We start from the raw sequence: 21426 nt of genomic DNA on the forward strand, positions 1-21426 counted from the left end.
CAATATCTGATGCTATCTGTCATTTTATTGCGAAAGGAGATCAGGGCAATTAATATGGAGAAGTAGTAGCACTAGATAAGATTTGTTGGCTACCCAAATGGCATTTCTGACTTCAGACAGTAGTGTCATGCAGGACTGGTACCGTATTAATGGGGCTTGGAGTAAGTCTATGTTTAATTATTTCCATTATGGGGTAAACAGTGCTTGAATTAAGACAATTAAGCCGACTGATGCAGTTTGGTTTACAAGATAGATGGGATGGGAGATCGAGAGCGCCTCAGAGGACAAGGAGAGTTGTAGGGTGATGTTACTGGAGAAAGCCTCAGAGCATTGCCTGCCAAGCCCGCTATGTTGTTTAAGCTTCGGGATTTTTCATATCCTTTTATGAAAAAATGCACAGACATCAGTTGAATTCAACCAGAAAATAGACAAAGACAAACAATATCATGCAGGGTAATCAAAAGTGCTATTTTTGAGCTCAAAGAATTTGTTTACAAAGAATTCAATATTGAGACAATTTACAACTCTAAGAAAAAAGAAAATGAAGCTCACTGTAGCTGTCGCTTCCAAAAGATTAAACCAGCTATCACAAATTACTGTTGCAATACTTCAAAATCTATTCGTTCGCAGATTACAGTTTGTATCGATGTAATTTTGGCATACACAATATCAGAAAGCTTTTAAGAATTAGGCAAAGCAACTTAAGTAAGATATTAATCTGGCAAATATTTTTAAATTTCAGAATATGTTCCTTAAAAAATGAGCTATTTTTTCTCTTTTCACTTTTTATTATTACTAAGCTAATAAAGCATGCTTAACTTTAAGTGAACAACTCTTTTCCAGCATATTTAATCTTCCAGCCTTATGGGGTTAAAAGGATGATTCCTAAATAATGGTTTTTAATGCCATTATCTAGATGATGTAGAATGAATGCCCATTTCTAATCCCTTGTATTAAAAAAAAAGTAAAAAGAAAAGAATATAAATTGAGTCATAATTTTAGTAAATTAAAGTCTGATTTTGATTATATATTTTCAGCTGACTCTCCCCTGCCAGGAATTGAGAACAATTTGATCTTAATCCACCTTTTCTTTCTATTGTCGTGCATTCTAATCTTTTGTTCATGATCATCATGAATTTACAGAATGAAAGACACTTCCCACAAGCTCTAACCTATTGATTTGCCTTAGCCACTCAAGCAACATCCCATCAAGGTCACCTTTGGAAGGATTCATATATTGCAGTATTTTTTATTAGAAAAGATTAGAGGCAGGTAAATGAGGAAGGGAGTACCTAGTATAAAGTTAGAAGTAAAATTGTCTTAAAAGCCAGGCAACTATTAACTGAATAAGTAGTTATATTATACAGCTTAGCAAATAAATGTTCTGACAGCTCCACTGAAAAAGTGTTGTAGATAGGAAGATGAAATAGCTCTACTGTGGGGTAAGGGTGGAATGATAGGAAGCTCTCCCTACACATACACCCACAAGCCTTCAGCAGGTTAGATGTCTTCTTTGATATTTTGTAGATGGAAATTTATGTCCTCCATCAACTACAATCAAGTTCTCTAGGACATAATTTCTGCTAATGAGAAAATTATCCTCCTATACATTTTGTTAGTATTTTGAGCTATAAAGCATGGGAGGTGGTATATATTTCATTCTCCTTTGGTGGCTAATGGAATAGATAATGGGAGAATGTCTTAATTAAAAAGGAATTGCAAAGTCATTTTTTTCTTACATAGGGATCTTCACGTGCCTGGAGGGCTAGTTATCACTATTCTTCTGTAATGCGATTGGAAATATAACTGGGAATTGTAGAAAGAATAATTTATACAAGTTGACTTGGATTTTTAGTGTAACCGAAAAATGTAAACTAGACTGTAAACACTGATTGGTTTTGATTAAAAGCAAACTAGTGAATATGTATGAAACAAAGAGGTTGTTAATAACTAAAAATCATCCTTATAAAAATGTACCTTTTGTCCTCGCTGCCACCATGTTCTCTATAAGACTTCCAAAAAGGTAAAAGATCTGTTTGACAATTTATATTAATCATGCTAGTTACATGGAAATCTTGGTTGCCATTCTCAGTGTTTACTTTTCTGAATTATAGTTATTAACACAAACATTATTTATTCTATTTATAGGTCTTTTATTTTTAATAACTATGATTTCAATGTGCATTTGAGAAGGCTTCCCTTATAATTTAGTAACAAGTATTTAATTAGTAAAAGTATAAGTTATTCATATAAATATATTGTTCCTTTATTCTGCAGGTTCATTTATGAACAGAAAATTTGATAAAATTTTGCCTTATCAAACTTCTACTGAATGGAATGACTAAAAATATAATTCATGAGAATAAACAATGTTGAACACAATACATGGTATACAGTTTATACAGCTTTTAAGAGCACATATTAGTTTGGGGCAGTATTGAAACTGCCTATTCATGTACTATCAATGGGTATGTTTGTGTTCATGTAAAATGATTTCATAAAACTACTATATACATGAAAACACAGGTTCTAAGTTTTGGGAGTTTACTCTTTTAGGGAATCCAAATGTTTTCTTAATGTATGCCCAATTACATTTACATTTGTTGATAGAAAAATAATACAATGGGAATCCAGTCATTTTTCTCATCTACATAGGGGAGAATTTTCATAACTCTAAAATCAGGTTAGGGTAGAAACCAATTTGAAAGGCAAGGAAGAAATCATATAGGAAATAAATATCCGAGTAGGAGTAATAGGAGACATCTCTAATCTACATAAAGGAAAAAGGAGAAGAAATGAATGGATTTCTAATAGACATGACAAAATAAGACACTGAGAAGATTAAGTGAAATTAGCCAGAAATGTTATCAGACCTAGGAAAAGAACACAAATCTGCAAAAGAATTAAGCAAGAATGAAAATGAAGTTGATTATGGTGAGAAATGACAGAGAATAAAAAGCTCACAGATGAATTTTCAAAGATGTTCTCACTGATAGAATTTGTATTTGTGAAATAAGATTGAATGTATAGTTTTCTCATATAAACTGAATATCTTATGAATTGCTTTGCTCATGAAACTTTGCTATTTTATGGAAAAACTATATTTATATAGTGCTTTATAATTTGCAAAATCTTTCTTCAGATGTGATCCCCTTTGACAGTTTAAAATTCAAAATATTTTCTTACCTGGAAAAAAAAATTCTATCTAGATCCTTAAACATGTAACCCTAGTATAAATATTGCATGTGATACTTTATTGAATGATGCTCAAAATGCACATAAATCTAACCACATATTACATAAAAATACACATATACATCTATAAGTATATATGTACATACATGTATAGTGATTTAAGATTACAATGCACTTAAAATACTATGTTCTATATTATTAGTTAGATATTATTTAATATATGTATATACATTTTGCGCAAATACTATGACAGAATATTAACTATCTTTATGAAATATTTAAAAATTGTTGTAACACGATATTTAAATGTAAAATAGCAAAAAATCAAATAAATCTATTAAGATCATTGAAATACATTTTGGTGCAAGGGATAGATGTAGAGATTGAAAGTTCTTAGAATGAAGAAGGATTTAAAATATTACATATTAAAGAAACGAAAGAAGAGTCCTTTGTCTTCTCTTTCGCGACTCACAGGTATGGAGACAGAAAGAACAATATAAAGTGCTCAGAAGAAATGAAAGAGAAGCACAACGTGGGTAATGAGCTATTTCAAAGACAGTAGTCATCACAAAATAAATATTTTAGGCTTAAAATGGTAAAGTATTCAATAGGAAGAAACTGCAATGAATAGCAAATAAGCACAATATTTTAAAAATGCACTTGCACTAACATGAAAGTTTTGGAGTGGCTTTTCATTCAAATTCAGTCAACTGCATAAGAAATTATTATTTCTTCATAAGAAATTAGTAGTTCTTTCTTTATTCTGTCAATAAACAGAGAAAAATAACCATGACACTAAAGCCACTGGAATTCTCCAAGTAGGAGGTAATCTAAGCATACCAGCACTTTGACAATGGTGGGTTATAAGTGTCACAAAACTACTTCTTAAGGAGAAGAAAAGGGTCCAATTGTTGGTTCATAAAATTTACTAAAACAAAGACAAAAACTAGCACCTAAGTAATAGTCATAGACACCTGGCACAATCTAGGGAAATGAAACAGTGCTGGAGTGGAGCTTCAGTATCCTGTCATATTCCTTAACAAAGATGTCTGTCCAATACAATGTATTCATTCAACAAATATTTATTAAGTATCTTCTACGTGCCAGTTCAATGTGCTATGTTCAGTGTCAATTAAAAAAATAATAAACTTAGAATTATTCCTGCCCTGAAGAAAAATTCCATAAATACATTTTGTAAGTACACAAGTAGCCTTTCCAGTGATTGGGTGTATTGTTCTATATGGCTGAGGATCTTGTACCTTAGCAACCTTCTGACATTCAGGTAAACCACTGGGAAAAATTGCCCAAATACTGGGTAAGAGACAACTAGACTAGGTTTAATGTTTTACTTTGAAAAAAGCTTTATTATTGTTTTAAATTATTAATTACTTATCAAATATATGCATAGTGTCAATTAGTGAGTTTAATTCATTGTGGGGAAAAAGATAACTTTTAAAGACTGCTGAATCCGTTGTATTAAAATAATTAGACGAGTGACTTAATTTTTAAATACTTCATTACAATTCTGCCCACAGACAAATGAAAAACCAAAATATAAAAAAAAGAAAGAAGGGTGAAATGCCTTTTAGATATGACAATCAAGTCGGCTGTTATGATATGTATTTTTAAATGTTTATAAAGACAGAAGATATGAGGAGGAAAAGAGCACCATGATGGCACAGTTGCTCCTAGAAAATGATGAAAGAGCATTTTACAGCACTCCATATATTTGCAGCATTTAATTGCTAAGTCACCTGTTAGGATCTGATTAAATGCATGCCTACCTTTCCTGATCCCTCCATCAGAAGCACACGTGTAATCACCTGTCGTCAGTAGGAAACATGTTTCCCCTCTTCTGTGTTTGTCTCTGGTACTAGAGCGTCTGATGGGGAGCCTTTCTGGGGGTGATAGTGGCGGCTCACTTCCTGTACTGTCGTCACCTGATAACACTGGTCACAGCGCCACGCCCAATGACAGACAGTGACGGATGAGGAAATGAGACAGCACAAAGAGTTTACGCCACGTCCAAGTACAGTCACTCGATATACAAAACACAACAATCACATCATGGTAAGAGAAAGAACTTTCATCACTCCTTACAAAAATTTATGTGGAGCAAAATGGAAATGTATTGAAAAGGAGAGAAATGTTGCTTGGGAAATTTTAACTTCGTTTTGGATTTTATCTAATAGGACAATAACTTTTACAAAATTAATGTGAATTCAAAATAAGTGTGATAATGAAGTAGCACACAAATTAATATCTTTCCTTTTTTGACATGTTATCTAGTTAATGCAAATAGACATCTTTGAAAGCGGAGCCTACTGAAGGAAAAACTCCTAAGTAAATATTTGTCTTTGCAGTGCTTTAAGACACCTGCTTTTATTATTTTCTGAAAGTAATTTTCCCCAACAAATTGCAATGAAAAGAATCCTGAAGTTCACAAACTTTATGTCCAGGTTCTCTATTTTGAGGTGACATAATATTTTCGAGCATACCAGTGGAAAAAGATCAACTTCTCAAATGTGCTTGAAACAACTGTCTACTTCTATGTGCTTGCCAAGAACTTTCACATCCTATCAGCCTAGATACTAACTTATAACAACGTTTGCCCAGGCTGAGTGTGTCCTCCATTCCATGCCCTTCATACGGGCTCTGCGCGAGTACGTGAGAGCAGTCTAATGAGAGCAGCAACACCAACGAAATTTCATCTTTCATAAAGACATTCCTGGCATAACAATTCTCAGATACATATTGACAGAATTTGCAAAACAATCTACTAAATAAACATAAGGACTGCAAATAAAATCTATTAAAAAGCAGTTCAGTTCCAGCCAGTTTCTTTTTTTTCCCATTTACCCCATAATAACTTTTGGAAGCTAAGGAGGGAAGCTGTGAAAATGTCACTTGCCTTTTCTGTTTGTTTGCTTGCTTGCTTGCTTTGTTTAATTGGTGTTATTTCTAAATAACGCAAAATTATTCACATGGGATTCTAGTAAGTCATTTTTCTACAAGAAAAAGATCAAACCTATCTAAGTTATAGGGAATGCATATATCTTAACTTTTCATAGTGGACAAAATCTAAATTGTGTAAACTAAAAAATATTTCATCTGTAGTAGACATAATAGACTAGAGATGACACTATTGACTATCACTTTGGCAAACTGAATGTCAGTTTACAATCAACCCTAGATTATTTATGACAATAGAGAGGAGTAGCAATTCAACTAATTCAAGCAGTAAATCATCCAAAACTGAGTTCTGGGAGGGGATAAAGCCCAATGCAGAATGCATAAAAAAGGAAATCCACAGAGAAATTCAACCTTGCCATTGATTAGCCAAAGCAGATTATCTATCCCCTGAATAATGTTGGGCTGATTATGTTACATAGCACCTTACCCAATCCAAAGGGCTTATATTGAAATATGCTGATTTAAGAATAAGGAAAACTTAATGAACCCTCCATAGTATTACTGAGGAAGCTATTTACTTTGAAAAGGGACATCTTAATATCACCTCTTTGGTGTTTAGGCCTTTGAAATGTAAACGTCCATTCTTCTTACATATCTTCTTCTTGTGAATTAGGTTAAAATGCATGGCCCCATGTGGCAGAGATAAAACTGAGACAAACACGCCAAGCCAAATGATACGAAGATCAACATTTTGAGAATGAAGGATGGAAAATGTCCAGTATCGTACCATCACATCGTGCAGGGAAACAAAGAAACATTGGCACAAAAGCAACAAACAGGCAAAAGAAAATATTGGTACCATCAGCAAAGGGCATTCCCACTAAAGCAGGAGAGCTCTACAGACAGCTATGCAGACTTCTACTTAGGATTCATTTAGAAGAGCTATAATCTAGCTATCTACAAGCCTGACAAACAAACATTTTGTGAGGGGGTAGAACGGAAAACTCATGAAAATTTGCGGAAAATGAGATGCTCGCCTTCTATTTCAGGGACATACTGGTCTATAAAGTATTTAATGGCATGCATTTGAAATTGTGCCTTACCTGATCTGTTATGTTCCGGAAGCCGATTGTCTTTGACCAGACATGTGTCACCCTGTGTGCTATTACAGGCCATATTTAATTCTGTCTTGCAAAAAGCAGGCGAGGTTGCCTGAGGGGCAGGAGGGATGTGCTTCTTTCTTTTCCTTGGAAGTTTCTGCTTCGCCATTGCCAAGGAGTAGTACATTCCAAAATTGTTGACAATGACAGGCACCGGCATGGCTATTGTCAGTACTCCAGCCAGAGCACACAGGGCTCCCACAAGCATCCCTGACCATGTTTGGGGGTACATATCTCCATAGCCCAAGGTAGTCATGGTCACTACAGCCCACCAGAACCCAATAGGAATGTTTTTGAACTGCGTGTGCTCACTAGCTGAAGGGTCATTGGGTTGAGCTCCTACTCTCTCCGCATAGTAGATCATAGTAGCAAATATCAAAACTCCTAGAGCCAGGAAGATAATCAGCAGCAAAAATTCATTAGTACTTGCTCGAAGAGTGTGTCCAAGCACCCTCAGACCTACAAAATGGCGGGTGAGCTTGAAGATTCTCAGGATCCTCACAAACCTGACCACCCTGAGGAAGCCAAGTACATCTTTAGCAGCTTTGGATGACAGCCCACTGAGTCCCACCTCTAAGTAGAAGGGTAGGATGGCCACAAAGTCAATGATATTCAAGAGGTTTTTGATGAATTCAAGTTTATTGGGGGAAAAAACAATACGGACTAAAAATTCAAAAGTAAACCATACCACGCACACTCCTTCTACATACATCAATGCAGGATCTGTTTCGATTTCATACTGTAGAACGACACTTGTGCCATTGATGACTGGTTCTGTCTTGTTTTTAACAATATTGAAAGCTTCATGTGTCTCCAGGCAAAAAGTTGTGATTGAAACCAGGATGAAGAATAAAGAAGCAAAAGCAATAAACTGTAGAGAAAAAAAAAAGAAATAAAAGAAGAAACACAGAGTGATCTAACCATAATATATTTCAAACCAAATCTAAATGTATCAATCCCTGTAGTAGAAAAAGTATAAACATATATTTGAAGATTTCACTTGGCATGTTACTCAAGTGTAAGAAGACATGTGTAGGGAACATTCATTAGAGTTGCACTGATGATATGTTTCAAGTTCTGTTTTCAGCTTATATAGGTAAAAAGTTTTGATTTATGTTGGAAAATAATTTGACTCTTTTGTGTAAGACACTATACCTGTGAAAAGAGCATAAAAATCCTTGCAAAAGAATGTTAAAGGGCAACAGGCTGAAAAAAAACAAATGTAGACAATGGCTCCAGATATTTTTTACCATCCTAGAAATCTTCACATATTAGATCAAGATTTACAACCATAAATATAAGGTGCAGTCCACAATGATAGAAATTTGGTAACCACCATATTTAACTGTAGGTTTCTTCTATAATGTTCAGATTGTCATGAGGTATGAACATGAAAAAAAATTTGAGCTATGTTACCATTTATATTATATCAACTTAAGGCAGAGTCTTGTCCAAAAAAGCAAATCTAGGAAGAGTAAGCATCAAGACTGAAGAGAGAGAAAGAGTTAAGGAACAAATTAAAAGGCAGTCTTCTTCCTGTCCTGAAAAAGAACTCCAAATGGTAAAGTAATATGTTATAAAGTTGCAGGTTTTTTTTAAATTCAACATTTCTTCGGTCAATAATATATGAATACACACCTACTAATACAGAATAATAATAATAATAAAAGCTCTCACTTATACAGTTCTTACTAGCGCCAGATGCTCTTCAAAGCAATTTACGTAATTAACTCATGTCAACACTACACCATCAACCTTTACAGTCACAGAGTTTGTCACTTCTCCAAAGTCATAAGATTACAAAGTGATAGACCTGAGACACTAACTTGATAAGTTTTGCCCCCAATTCTGTTCCCGTAACTACCAAACTCTCAAATGTAGAGTACAAATATGTTGAAACCTTTATTTATCTTGGGATCACATACTTCTTAATATTAAAGATCTGAAAACTTGAAACCCAGTTGTTTTATTAAATGGCACTGTTGCCATTTGCCAGCACCAGAGGCTTTCAAAGAAGCTGGCAGATTCCTGGTACTCTCTGATAATGCTCTTAGATTGAGCATGCTTAATGAATACCAAGAGACTATTCCTTGAATGTCTAAACAAATGAATTATTCAGGGGGACAAGGTCGTCAGTCAAGTGGAGGGAGGCCATTATTTAGAAATAATAGGGTGTATCCCAAACCCAAAGCTCTTCCCTAATATCCTGCATCTCAACCATGACATTGAAAAGACCTAAGTTTCAAGAAGAGAGTGAAACCACCTCTTTTTTTCCCCCTGGTTGATCTTCAATGGACGAGATATACAGATCTCGCCAGTACATAAGAGATACACAAAAAGACTAAAAAAAACTTCGGCCTGAGATTATCTGCTTTAAAGAACTACACAAATACCTGTGAATAAACAAAACAACGGAATAGTTTCTAAATATACACAATTCTAAGACACAAAACTTTAGAAACCAAAATTGTCTGTTTTTATGTCATTGGAACTTGCATTTATAAATATTTTTATTAGCATTATTTAAAGAACTACATGATGATTTTTGTATTTGTATTATTCTTCATTGTAATCTTTATAACTTAGTATATCTTTAGCTTTTAAAGACTTTGTAAATCTGCTGGAGTGTGATAATACTATAATAGGAAACTAAAAAGAGTATAAAGAATGGAAACAAACTTTGATATTCCTGGAAATATACAACATTCATCTTAGAAGTACCTCATTATTTTGCTTAAAAAAACAGCTAGATAGGTCATTTTTTATTTATAAAGGCTAAGGACACTAGGTATGGTCTACAACAAGAGTTGTAACTGAGAACCAAAGTATGCTTCATAATAACATGGTAGGAAATTGGAAGTTGGCCTCTGTCAGCCTGCAAGTGAGAACCTTGGAAGGAAGTTGAATTCTGAAGAGAAGGAAGTGGAAAATGTCTCTAAAGAGAAGGAGCAGTGGCCCACAATATGAGCACAAACAACTGAGAAATCCCCCCACAGGTACAGCAGCAGAACTGTGGGAGACCAATGGAGAAGATTAAATTCTAAGATGATGGTTGCTCTGTTATGCCTTCAGCAAAAGGTGGTTGTACAAAACAGCTTGGTGTTGAAGGTGCTTTGAGTAATGAAGGCATTGGACCATGGGAGAACAAAAAGAGGACATCAGTCAACCACGAGAGGCAAAATACGTACTGAGATTCAAAACCATAAGAGAGTAACAAATAAAAGTAAAACGTAATAAGGAGAAATGCAGCTCCCAATAAAGTCCTTGGAGATGTTGGGAGACAGAGCTTCCCATGGAATGAAGAGTAGGATCTCAGTTTATTAGGAACTTAGTTTGAGTATCAAATGAAAGGGTGACTCCAGAAACCTTGAAGGTCTAGAATTATCCAGATGCCACATTTGGATTCCTTTAGCAAGGAAATTGTGCACTTTATCTGAACTTAAATCTAAGAGTCTTGGATATAGAAAATGTCTTCTTTTGTTCCTGACTCACTGAGTTAAGCCAAGATGGGTAAATATGCAGTTAGATTGAATAATATTAAAAAGGAAATAAATGGGGAAAAAGAAGGTTTTATTTGTTTTTCCTCTTCACTGAACTGGGAACTGCTTAAGGACTGGAACGATGTCATATTCATTTCTGTACCTCCTGCTTCTGTCACAATAGTTAGTATTTAGTATGGCTGGATGGATGAATAGAAGGATGGAAAACTTAAAAGAATGAATAAATTAACAAAATAATAAGGTAGACTATATTCTAGTGATGATAAAAATGATGTGAAAAAAGGAAGTAACAGAAATGAAAAATGAAAGTGTGCATAAAAGCAAATTTACAGCTGAAGCAAACTGAATTGGCTCACAGGCCCAAATGTTGCCAATGTTAGCTTCCATTCATTCTGTTAATGAAGCTTGTATCTTACCAGGGAGTTGGGGAAGAAACTTATACTGCCATCTTTCTTTTCCTTTTCCCCTGTGATAAGACCACAGACTCCTACAAGCATTAATTGAGAATAAAAAGAGGCATGTTAAATACTAATTAAAATGTTAGAAAGCTTTCCAGACAAAATGTAGCATGTTGACTGAATTCACAGAACTGATATTTCACCCAAGGCAGTTTCAGGCTGGGGATATCCTACTAAATTATTGGCTTGTGCGTCCAGTGAGTAGTTACTTTTTCTCCATAAGCTCAGTGCCCATGCTTAGCAACATAGAGTGCCCCAAACTCTCTCTCTCTCCCTTTTTTTTTTTTCCAATTAGCAATTATGGAGTAGAAGTCCTCAGAGTCCAGGTTCTACATAGAAGGTATTATGTCAATCAACCTCAAAGCAAACATTCAAGTAGAATCTCCAGGTATATATAATAGGCTGAGAGAAACAGGGGGAAAGTGTAGTATATTTTCATGTTTCATCATTTTCTCTTTCAGGTTAGCATTAAAATATATGCAACTGAACTCAACAACTAACATTCTCTAATACCATACACAAAAATAAACTCAGAATGGATTAAAAACCTAAATGTTAGGCCAGATACTATGAAACTCCTAGAGGAAAACATAGGTAGAACATTTTATTTTTTTATTAGAACTATTCTTTTTTTCTTCTAGTTCTATTGAGATATAATTGAAAAACACTCTGACATAAATCATAAAGCAATACTTGTTTGGATCCATATGCTAATGTAAAGGAAATAAAAGCATAAATAAACAAATGGGACCTAATTAAACTTAAAAGCTTTTGCACAGCAAAGGAAACCATTGACAAAATGAAAGACGACCTAATGAACGGGAGAAAGTACTTACAAATGATATGACCAATAAAGGATTAATATCCTACATATATAAACAACTCCTACAACTCAACATAGAAAAAACAAACAACTCAATTTAAAAATGAGCAGAAAAACTGAATAGACATTTTTCCAAAGAGGAAATGCAGATGGTTAACAGGCACATGAAAAGATGATCAACATCACTAATCATCAGGGAAATGCAAATCAAAACCACATGAAATATCACCTCACACCTGTCAGAATGGCTACCATCAAAGTACAAATAACAAGTGCTGGCAAGGATGTGGAGAAAAGGGGACCCTCATATATTGTTGGTGGGAATGTAAATGGGTGCAGCTGCAGTGGAAAACAGTATGGAGGTTTCTCAAAAAACTAAAAATAGAACTATCATATGACTCAGCAATTCCATTCCTGGATATATATCCAAAAAAAAAAAAAAAAACCCAAAACATTAATTCAAAAAGATACATGCACCCCAATGTTCATAGCAGCATTATTTACCATTGCCAAGATATGGAAGCAACCTAAGTGTCCATCAACAGATGAATGGATAAAGAAGATGTGGTGTAGAGATACACACACACACACACACACACAATAGAATACTACTCAGCCATAAAAAAGAATAAAATTTTGCCATTTGCAACAACATGGATGGACTTATAGGGCATTATGCTAAGTGAAATAAGTAAGACAGAGAAAGACAAATACTATATGATATCACTTATATGTCAAATCTAAAAAAATGCAACTAGTGAATATAAAAAACAGAAGCAGACTCACAGATATAAAGAACAGACTAGTGGTTACCAGTGGGGAGAAGAAGGGGGGAGGGGCAATATATAGGGGTAGGGATCAAGAGCTACAAACTATTAGGTATAAAATAAGCAACAAAGATATACTGTATAATACAGGGAATATAAGCAATATTTTATAATAATTGTAAATGGGTATAACCTTAAAAAAGTGTGAATCACTATATTGTACACCTGTAACATATAATATTGCATAGCAACTATACTTCAATAATAAATAGCTAGCTAAATAAATAAATAAATAAATAAATAAAATTGAACTCAATAACTAATTCAAAAGCTCCAGAACTTACAAACATAATGAGAACCAGACTCATAAAGTGACCCTTCTCCGTGCTTCCCTAGTCCAGGATCACTGATGATATTGTAGCAATTTTCACACACTTTTCTTACTGATTCTACATGCCCACAAGTTCTTCAAAGAGAAGGACTTAACATCTATCCTTAGAGCCAAGGACAAGGCCTAACCCATGACAAGAAGTCGGTGCTCAGTTCTTATGAAATTAGTAAAGCAGCACTTTTAAAAATATTTATTTGTTATGTAAAAATTCTGGCCACAACACAGAATCTGTCTTTAAAAGTCACTTCATCTTATTAATTCACAGTCAGAAATATGGACCTTCATTGCAAAACTTAAAGGGAGAAAAAATCTGAAGAAAAATGAAATTCACCTCTATTTTTTAATGAAAGTCAATGAGATAATTTAATACTTGGAAATAAACATTATGAGAAGATTTTTAAGACAAGTTACTTAGATATATGCTAAGGAAGTTGTTTTTACAATCCCACATGAGGTACACCTATTTTTAGTTTGTGTTTCGAGAGCTTAAATGAAATCAATATACGAGAAGAGCAAGGACGTCCAATGATGAAGTATCAGAGCTCATAGTGCCTCCTGATCCCAAACCTCCACTTTTAGAAATTTACTCTGGTAAAATATATATATATAAGTACAAGGATATATGTAGGGCATTAATTTAAGCATTATTTGTACCCGAAAAGACCCAGAAAAATGTAAATATTCATAGTCATGGTATGCATCACAAAGAATGATGTAGTTCAATACATACTGACACAGAATGATCACTAATGAAACATATTAAACAACAACAAGTGGCTCAGAGTAAATACTGAGTACCTGATTCTATTCTAAATGGCTGTGGCACAACAATACACAGAGTCCAATCCCGTTTCTTTCTTTATGTACAACTAGTGTGTGCAAATAAATAGAAACACTATATTCTCAGCAGTGGTGATGTCTGGGTATAAGAGTGGCCTCAGGTGAGTGTATTTCTAATGGAGAATCATAACTGATTTTATAAATGCCTGCAAAGTTTACATTTTTCACAAAATTTTTATCATGTATTTTAAGTTTAATTTAAAAACAAAATTCAAAGAAAGTAACGACCAAGAGAGGATTAAACCTGGATCTTCATTCTCAATGACCATGAAGCTGATTTTATTTGTCCATAGAAATTATACATTTGCAAATTTTCTTCTTTTCTACAGCACCTGAAACTCAGCAGATGCTCTTAATTATGTACGTATTCAAGTCCCATGTACTACTTTTGCCATAATTGATAAGTGTGGTGGTGTTTACAGAAATGTGGTCTCTAGAGAGAGAAAAAGTCTCTTTCATTAGTAAGTCTATCCTCAAAGGCCAGCCAAACAGGGAAGACTAGAGACCAGTGTCTGCTGGTTCCATGCAGAGTTGACAATTACTTTGACTTCTTCTGAAGCTGGTAAAATCAATTTCTCTTCATCCAAGTTTCACCATTTAAAAGCAGTTCCACAAACTTAACTGCATTTATCGTATTGAGTTAGATTGAAGAAAGCTGATCACATACATGGTTACTAAACTCAGAAATCAGTGAAGAAGATTAAGCTACAGGTAACTGTATATAATCATGTGTGTGTTTATAACAAGTTATATGTTTTATGTCTATATCTACATATAAAATGTGTTATATGTATGGATATATGTGTATTATACACAGTAGGTATAGATTAAATATACACACAAATATATTATATAGATAGGCATAGAAACAGACAAAAAACCCAAAAGACATAGAACAATATAAGATTTAGATTCCGTAAATCAAGAAAATATACCCCAATATTTCTTTTGGCTACTGAGACTTATGTGGCCCCTAATAAATATCTTCTATCATGTTTTTTGGTACCTTTATCCAATATATATACCATTCTCTCTACATTTTTTTCTATGCCACAGACTGATTTCATTGAAATTTTAGTTGTTTGTTTACAGTCAAGGCCTATCCACTCACACCCAAGTATAATTTTCCAGGATACAGGCAAGAGAGGCCTGTACATAATATTGGTTTTATCATAATGGATTGTTGTATTCAAAGTTAGGGAACTAGAATTGAAAGTCATCAAATATGAATATACAAAATCATTTTACTTCTCTAAGTCTCACAATGAAATGTAAAGTGTACAATTAACATACTTCATGAAAATAATTTTTATAACTGTCTCATTAGGGTGAAGAAAAATTCTATACCTTTTGAGTCTTAAGAATAACAGATTATATATAGTCATTTCACAACATAAACATGAATTGTATACCCTAAATTCCAATTATCGAAAGCTCTCCCCAAACCAAATTTTCCATCTTTAGCATATATTAATGTCTTAAATTTATTTTTTAAATGATTCAGTTTGTCTTGAAATGATATGATGTACACAACCATGATCTAGAATTTTACACAGGGGGGCACATTTTAAGCCCTATGTACCCAAGTATATCTTTCTTTAGATTAACAATTACTTTCCACAATGAATTATTTAAGGATCCTTGATTTTACTCAGTTGAAAGTGAGAGAGATGAAGGGAGGATTAGCTGAAGGTGAAGGGAGGTGACCAGCTTTCAAACACCTGCCAAAGATTCGCTGACCCATAAACCTGTTTCTTTCAACACTATGGTGCTGTGGCTAAAACACACTCTACCCAGTGACATGAACAGCTGTCTACCCTGCAGTGTCACCTCTGCTGTACACCACAGAGTGTCCCAAGCTTCGGTCTCAAATACATTGTTCTCTTTTTTCCATATCTGCTTGCTCCGTAATCCTTTCTATAAACAGGACCTGTGCCAAGGTACCTGAGTCCTGAGAGTCTTCCAAGCCCAGGCATAGCTCCAGCGGATCTGGCCCTTCCCCAAACAGATTAACATACTTGTTAGGGCTTTAGTATTCCCTCCTCCTCAAGATGATTTTGTTTTAGTGGACATCTGCTCTTCCTTGCTACAAAGCCTGTGTCAGGACCTTCCAGTCCACTCTAGTCTACCTCCACCGGTATCCCTATGTGGACAGAGGACACTAGAGTGTCAGTTCCTCCTCTACCTGAAGATCTTGGGCATCTTGCAAATAGTTCAAATTCTTCCCAGAGGGCAGAGGCTCATTTTCTATATTCCACAAAACAAAAGCCTGTGTGTAACTTGTAATTTCGTTACGAGATGCAGAAAAGCCATATTTAAAATCGGGAGGGGATTGATTGGCTGTGTAATTGGAAACCCAGTAGGGTCGACCTTAATGTTGCTTGCCTTAGTGATTTAACTATATCAACAGCTATCAAAGTGTGGCCTGGGGACTTCTAGCAGTCCTCAGAACCTTGTTTGGGTCTACAAAATCAAAATTAGCTTTGTAATGATATTAAAATGATTTTTGCCTTACTCATTGTCATTGTCACACCAGTTTACAGGGAAGTTTTCCAGAAGCTACATGACATGTGGTATTACAACAGACTAAATGCACAAGGAGATATGAGAATCCAGCCATCTTCTATTAAGTCAGACATGAAAGAGATTTGCAAGAATGTAAAACAATGCCACTCTTCTCACTTTATTTTTTCTCTTTCAGAGATGCTATTCTTTTTAAAAATTTATTTTTTATTAAAAATGCATTTGCTCACATCACTGAGTTATATCCTAACCCAGGAAAATAGGTACTCCTGGTCCTTCTATATATAGCTAATAGGACCCAACAGTGACTCTATACAAGATCACAAGGTCTCCAATGTGATTTTCAATACAATTAGCTGCTTTACTAGATAAATAAAAACATGAATTTATCATATTAACACTTTTAAAGCTGTCATGAATGAACTGAACTCTAACCTAAGGAATTCTCGGTATTTACAGAAATCTGGAATAATCAGAAATATCTGCGTCCACAGTTTAAATATTGAAATCTCTGGAAATCTGGTAATCTCAACTACTTCCACAATTCCAACTGCCATCAATGCATGAAATGTCAATCTTCAGGTTATATACCTTTTCTTTGTGATTTATAATCATAATTCTCCAAATCCATACAGTTCTTCAGTCTCAGTTAATTAACGAACAATATGGAGGTAATCAAAACAATGGCTCTATTAGTCCAGGTTCTCCAGAAAAACAGAATCAATAGGATATATATAGTATATAAAAAGAGATTTATTATGAGGGATTGGCTCACAAGATTACAGAGGTTGAGAAGTCCCACGATCTGCTGTCTGCCCCCTGAAGGCTTAGAAAAGCCAGTGGTGTAGTCCCAGTCCAAGTCTGATGGCCTCAGAACCGGGGCAGCCAACGATGTAAGTTCCAGTGTGAGTCTGATGGTCTAAGAACCAGGAGTGCCAATGTTCGGGGGCAGGAGAAGATAAACGCCCCTGCTCAAGCAGAGAGAACTAATTCACCCTTCTGTTTTTTTGGCCCTAAGCAGAGAGGATGATGCCCACCCACACTGGTGAGGGGATCTTTTTACTCAAGTGGATGGACTCAAATGCTAATCTCTTCCAGAAACCCTCATAGACACAACCAGAAATAATGTTTTACCAGTTATCAGGGCATCCCTAGCCCAGTCAAACTGACACATGAAATTAACCATCACACTATTTATACATTTTATTATTGAAGATTTTAAAGGAACTTCAAACTCTACCTGCCTAATATACTGCTCAAATCTGATCTTACTGTTCCATTATATTTTCTGTTATTTTTAATTTATTTATTTATTTTGCGGTACGCGGGCCTCTCACTGTTGCGGCCTCTCCCGTTGAGGAGCACAGTCTCCGGACGCACAGGCTCAGCGGCCATGGCTCACGGGCCCAGCCACTCCGCGGCATGTGGGATCTTCCCGGACCGGGGCACGAACCCGTGTCCCCTGCATCGGCAGGCGGACTCTCAACCACTGCACCACCAGGGAAGCCCTATTTTCTGTTATTCTGAACCATCATTTACCCATTAACCAGCTTGGTACCTAGATTCCTTATTTATTTTCCCAGCACCTTTATCTGTTGAATCACTGAATTGTGTAGGTTCTCAGACTTGAAATACCTCTAGTTAGTATTCTTCTCCCTTCTCTCCATTCCTAATGTCAGTGGCTTAGCTTTTAATTTTCCTTTAATTAGCTTGTCTTGGATTACTAGGAATAAGCACTCCTTTAAGGGAACAAATGTGATTATGTCACTCATCTGCTTAAAATAGTTTAATGGCTCCCAATTACAGGATAACACACAACACTCTTAATATGTCATTCAAGAAGTTTCTTTATGTGGACCTTACACACCTTTCTACTGTGAACCTCACCATCTTCTATGATGTACCAGGCACTCTAATCCTCATGCCTTTGTACATGCAGTTCTTCTGTCTGAAATACACCTCTTTGCTTTGTGTGACTAGCAAAGAACTACTTAACATTCAAGACTCAACTCAGAGATCACTTAGTCTTTGAAAGAAATCCCTGAAATCTAAGGCAAGATTAAGCACTTCCTTGTTAGGTTCCTATTCATATCTCTACTATAGCACTCCCCTCATTTCTGTAATATTTTATTTTTTCTCCTTTGGTTGAACACAAGCTTGTGACAGCAGGATTTTTATTCCTATTTTATGTCAGTGTTACTGAGTAGTGCTTAATAAATATTGACAATAGCAGAGACTATGGTCACGCCAAACCTAAAATTTAACACAACTTTGGTTCACTTATTTACACCCAACCACTTCCCCCAAATGGATGTTTAAGAAGGCTTATGAAAACAACAAACATAATAGATTAGGAAGAAAAGTATAAACCAAGACTGATAAGGGACTAATAAGGGAACTAATAAGGGAACAGATTGTCAGTTTGAGTGACAAGAGCAAGGCAATGTCAGAGATAAGAAAAGAAAGATAATGCTTCAAGGAAGAGGGATTAACATTGCCAATTTCTGCAGAGTTCAAAGAAGATAAAAATGGAGAAAGGGCTTTTGAATGAGATAATTAGGCCATCCTTAGTTCCCCTTGATTAAGCACTTTTGGTGAAGAAATAGGAGAGAATCCAGATTGCAAGGGATTAACAAACTAGTGGGTGCTGAAAAGTATGAGTCGCAAACACACACACACACACATTACTGCATTCACAAGGGTAAGCCAGCTTTATTCATAGAGATCATTACCAATTTTTAATTTTTTGGCTCTACTTGCTATAAGAATAAACAAAATAGGCCAATTCTAGAAAATATAGAAAGTTATTCAGTTAATACAGCACCAGACCATAATTTTGAAATTGTGAAGATAAGAGCTTAGTAATGAAAGCTAATACCAAACATTCCCAAGTACTATAAAGCTGTCTAAATCATAGACATTTTCTATCCATAACCAATCAACAAAATATGGTAACTACACAATTGTTTTATACTGTTTTTAACTAATTCTACCTCCCAAATCTAATTCAGTGTCCGTTGTCCTCAGACATCAGGAAACCAAGAAATTCAAGGCTATGTCACCAATGACAGTTTATATGATTAATAAGTGATACTTTAAAAAACTAGGGATAGTTTTAAGATGCCAAGAGCAACATTGCCTTTGTCATTTAAAAATAGCAACCAAAAATAATAAAAATAACAATCTAAAACCAAGAGCAATAATAATATTAACAGGTAAAATTCAGTGAGGGCATCGGTCCTAAAAATATAATTTGCATCTCTTCTAATCCTGCAAACATATTGCACAGTAGATTCTACTATCCCATTTTAAAGAAAAGTGAACCAAGGTGTAGAGACGAAGATCAAAGCTCTCTGTTTTGTAACATATATTGCTTCTCTGAAATCACTTGTTTTCAAAACAAGAATCTTAAACCCTACTGAACACAAATATTTAGAAAATAAATATTACAGTCTTCCAATAAATAGCATTTTATACACATATATGCATGCAAACACTCATGCACGCACACATGCTAAACTTTTTTCAACAATAGTGCAAAAGCAGCAAAGCCAGGAAAATGAAATTCCTAAGTTTTATTCCTGATTTATCTTATGGATCTTTATATATAGTACTTTTTCAAGGTCCTTATAAAATAACTGATATAATAACCAAATGCTGATTCTACATAAGCAAAAATAACTAAGCAAACAGGTGTCAGGATAGAAAGCAATCGTGTGCTCATGATTTGGACAAAGTCAACTATACATTTTGTTCCTAAAGTATCTAAAAAAGTCTGAAACTTGCATGAATGGACATGTATGAATTTTGCGGTACGCGGCCTCTCACTGTTGTGGCCTCCCCCGTTGCGGAGCACAAGCTCCAGACACGCAGGCTCAGCGGCCATGGCTCACAGGCCCAGCTGCTCCACGGCATGTGGGATCTTCCTGGACCGGGGCACGAGCCCGCGTCCCCTGGCGGACTCTCAACCACTGCGCCACCAGGGAAGCCCTCCTTTACATACTTTTTAAAAATATATCTTCTAGCTAGAGAAAGAAATGGTGGTTCTCACAGATTATTTAGCTCATTTCAGAGCTTCCAAAGCAAGGTTTACAGGACTTGCCCTTGATACAGAGACAACAAAAGGGAAGCTTCTGAATATTTAATAGGGCTAGAAAATCCTACAGTTAATATTCTCTTGAGCTTGCACAATGCTGACTTAGAAAGAAACCCAAAGTATCTCTTTTCCGCACTGTAGAATCTTAAAAATGCTGTAAGCTCTAAAATGACACACACAACTTGAATTGGTTTCATTCTTAAAGGTAAAACATTTCTTTTAAAATATGTGCTAAAAGTTTTAGTCAATCAGGAAAAGAGAACTCTGACTGTGCCTTAGGTTTTCGTTAACATCCCATTTTTTATTACCTTATTTCTTCTTTTTAGAACTTCAACCGTTTGGCAACAGCCCAGATTTTATCTAGGTTTTGTTTTATTTTGTTCTGCTGTGTCATTTTTGTATTGTTTTGTTTGCATCAGTGACACATTTTAGGAATACTAAGCAAATCAGCCATCTAATGCCATTTAACAGTTTTTGCACATCCAACAGGCTTTGTTGATTTTGATTTTGTAAATGTGAAAATTTCTTTAAGACAGGGTAAGCTTTTGAAAGAACTAGGACTGGAGAAGGAACCCCCGTACCTAAAAGTCCTTCTCAAATGGTTATAGTAATCCTTCATGGGATGTTTTTAATGACCTATGGTTTTCTTTCTTCTCTGTTCTATAACTTTGTTGGTTGTGCAAAAGTCTAATTCAATTCAATAAATATTTCTTGTTCAACTATTAAGTTGAAGGCTCTCTGCACTGAGATTCTGGAGAAA

General features: G+C 35.1%; 1 protein-coding gene across 1 annotated transcript in view; it reads right to left on the minus strand.

Moving 5' to 3' along the window:
• Positions 1-242: 242 nt before the first annotated feature.
• Positions 243-21426, minus strand: part of KCNC2 (potassium voltage-gated channel subfamily C member 2) — a gene marked incomplete at its 3' end in the record, with an annotated part of 198306 nt that continues 177122 nt past the window's right edge. The window contains exons 3-5 of the mRNA XM_082635119.1: positions 7212-8139; positions 4980-5144; positions 243-379 (exon numbers count right to left, since the gene is read on the minus strand). Coding sequence (XP_082491245.1) covers positions 243-379; positions 4980-5144; positions 7212-8139 — 1230 coding nt within the window. The remainder of the gene's footprint in view (positions 380-4979; positions 5145-7211; positions 8140-21426) is intronic.

The sequence above is a fragment of the Mesoplodon mirus genome (assembly GCF_964341445.2).
Source record: "Mesoplodon mirus genome assembly, chromosome: 11".
In the NCBI taxonomy this organism is placed as follows: Eukaryota; Metazoa; Chordata; class Mammalia; order Artiodactyla; family Ziphiidae; genus Mesoplodon; species Mesoplodon mirus.